Source organism: Diospyros lotus, chromosome 3 (assembly GCF_014633365.1).
Source record: "Diospyros lotus cultivar Yz01 chromosome 3, ASM1463336v1, whole genome shotgun sequence".
Taxonomy (NCBI): Eukaryota; Viridiplantae; Streptophyta; class Magnoliopsida; order Ericales; family Ebenaceae; genus Diospyros; species Diospyros lotus.
This window is the reverse complement of record NC_068340.1, coordinates 24,037,403-24,039,294: the sequence shown is the minus strand read 5'-3', so window position 1 is coordinate 24,039,294 and position 1,892 is coordinate 24,037,403. Positions and strand designations below refer to the sequence as shown.

Genomic DNA, 1,892 nt, shown 5'->3' with positions numbered 1-1,892 from the left:
AATTCTTTACCATTTTAACGGTGTGAAGTATATATCAAATATCACACACATATTAGGCAACCTGCAACATATGGGTTTGGCAACATCAATTTAGAACATGTTTGGGCCGAAATGGGTTTTGTTGGGCCTAAGGATTAATTAGATTTTAGTCTGCAGATTTGTTTTATGTTTGTTTGGGGCAAGAGTTTAAGCCTTGTTTCATTGGTCCAAGGTGCTGTACTTCAATGCATTCATCCCCTAATTGGTTGGCCCTGTAATGTATGCTAGCAATACATATACATACTCGTGAACTTAATTGGTACTGAATCTATTAATTTCATTTTCGTTCGGTTGATTGCATGGTAGGAATGAAGCTGATGAAACGTAGGTACGTATGTATAAAACATATTTCAGACGATCACAAGTTCATGCATCTTGCAACTGCTATACATGGTGGTGACATTTTCACCCTAACCTTTCAACAAGAAAACAAAATAACGATATTTGTTTGAGCAATAAAAAACTCAATTATTTTGTGATATATACAAGCACTTTGTAACCTTGGTAATTAATTAGGTGAAAGCATATTCTTTGTTTTGTCTTGCTGTAATGTGATTTTATAGTATCATATGTACATTGTCAATTACTTAGAAGATTCTATTCGTATTCAAGATAAAAAATAGCATCTCCAAGCAAAATGCAAAGCCATCCATGCCCATTATAAATAAATAATGCTACTCCACAAGAGGCATAGAGCAGCGGCATTAATTAAACCACGTCTATCCCACAACGTCTGCAACAAAACAATGAGCCAAAACGGCCACCGGCGCCGGCAGCCAAGTCCGCCGCTCCCAACTTCATCATTGCCGCCGTTTCCAAACCACCTTCCTCAAGGCCAGTGGACCAGCGGCCTCTGCGGCTGTTTTCAGGATCCCAAAAATTGTAATACGTTACATCTTCAATATATATCCTTCATTCGTCTTTAATTAGCATTATTTTCAGATATGGATTCATTAATTATCAATGGTTATGAACTATGACTCGAGTCCTTGATGCCTTTGAAGGTCTCATGACAGCTATTTTTCCATGCATCACCATGGGCCAGATTGCTCATATCGTGGACAGAGGCACGATATGTAAGCATCCTGATCTATCATTCCTTACTCAAACCGGTGATCTTTTAGCCTTACTTTGTACTGACTGGGCTTTGTACCCGCATGTGGCAGCTTGTTGCGCTGCCAGTGTCATCTACGTCGCTCTGGCGTACGCTGGCTGCGCGCCTCTGTATGGATGCACGTACCGCACGAAATTGCGCGGGCTGTTCGGGCTGCCAGAACGGCCATTGCCGGACGGATTGGTTCACTGCTTGTGCTGTTTTTGTGCCCTTTGTCAAGACTACAGAGAGCTCAAGAATCGCGGCACCGATCCCTCCCTTGGTAAGCGTTTTAATTTTGCAATAGGCACTATATATATCAAGTCATGTATAATTTTTAGTTTTATAAGAGATTTGAGCTATTTGAAGACTAAAAACCAACGGTGTGGTAATTGATCACTAGGTTGGGAAGACAACGTTGAGAAGTGGAATCAAAACGGAGCCACAACAGCGCCAACCGTTGCAACAGGGATGAATCGTTAAAAGCTTGCCTTAATTTGCCCACTCTGTAATTTCTTTTTTATTTTTGCCTGTCATCTCTTTTGATCTTGTGAGAAGAAAACTCACAATCACTGCCTGCCATTTGGGTTTATGTTGTCTTTTTATATTTATTTGTGTATTTTGTTGAATATTCTTGACCATCTTTTTCTAGAATTTTTAACAATTTTACTATCTTCTATAAAGAAAGTCTCACTTTATCATACTTTTCCAAATTATTTCCCAAAATATTACATTTATAGAACTTAGAGATTTGGATTTT

General features: G+C 39.1%; 1 protein-coding gene across 1 annotated transcript; it reads left to right on the top strand.

Moving 5' to 3' along the window:
* The first annotated feature begins 785 nt into the window (after nucleotides 1-785).
* Nucleotides 786-1,615, top strand: LOC127796892 (protein PLANT CADMIUM RESISTANCE 12). The gene is made up of 4 exons (XM_052329297.1): nucleotides 786-921; nucleotides 1,044-1,115; nucleotides 1,206-1,415; nucleotides 1,536-1,615. Exons 1-4 carry the CDS (start codon nucleotides 786-788, stop codon nucleotides 1,613-1,615), a joined length of 498 nt encoding a protein of 165 aa, XP_052185257.1.
* The last annotated feature ends 277 nt before the right edge of the window (nucleotides 1,616-1,892 follow it).

Excerpts from the sequence above, each read along its gene's own strand:
- LOC127796892 (XM_052329297.1), top strand. The coding sequence starts at position 786 with ATGAGCCAAAACGGCCACCGGCGCCGGCAGCCAAGTCCGCCGCTCCCA. Across the intron at positions 922-1,043 it reads TTTTCAGGATCCCAAAAATT|GTCTCATGACAGCTATTTTT; the intron begins GTAATACGTTAC and ends ATGCCTTTGAAG. Across the intron at positions 1,116-1,205 it reads CGTGGACAGAGGCACGATAT|CTTGTTGCGCTGCCAGTGTC; the intron begins GTAAGCATCCTG and ends CGCATGTGGCAG.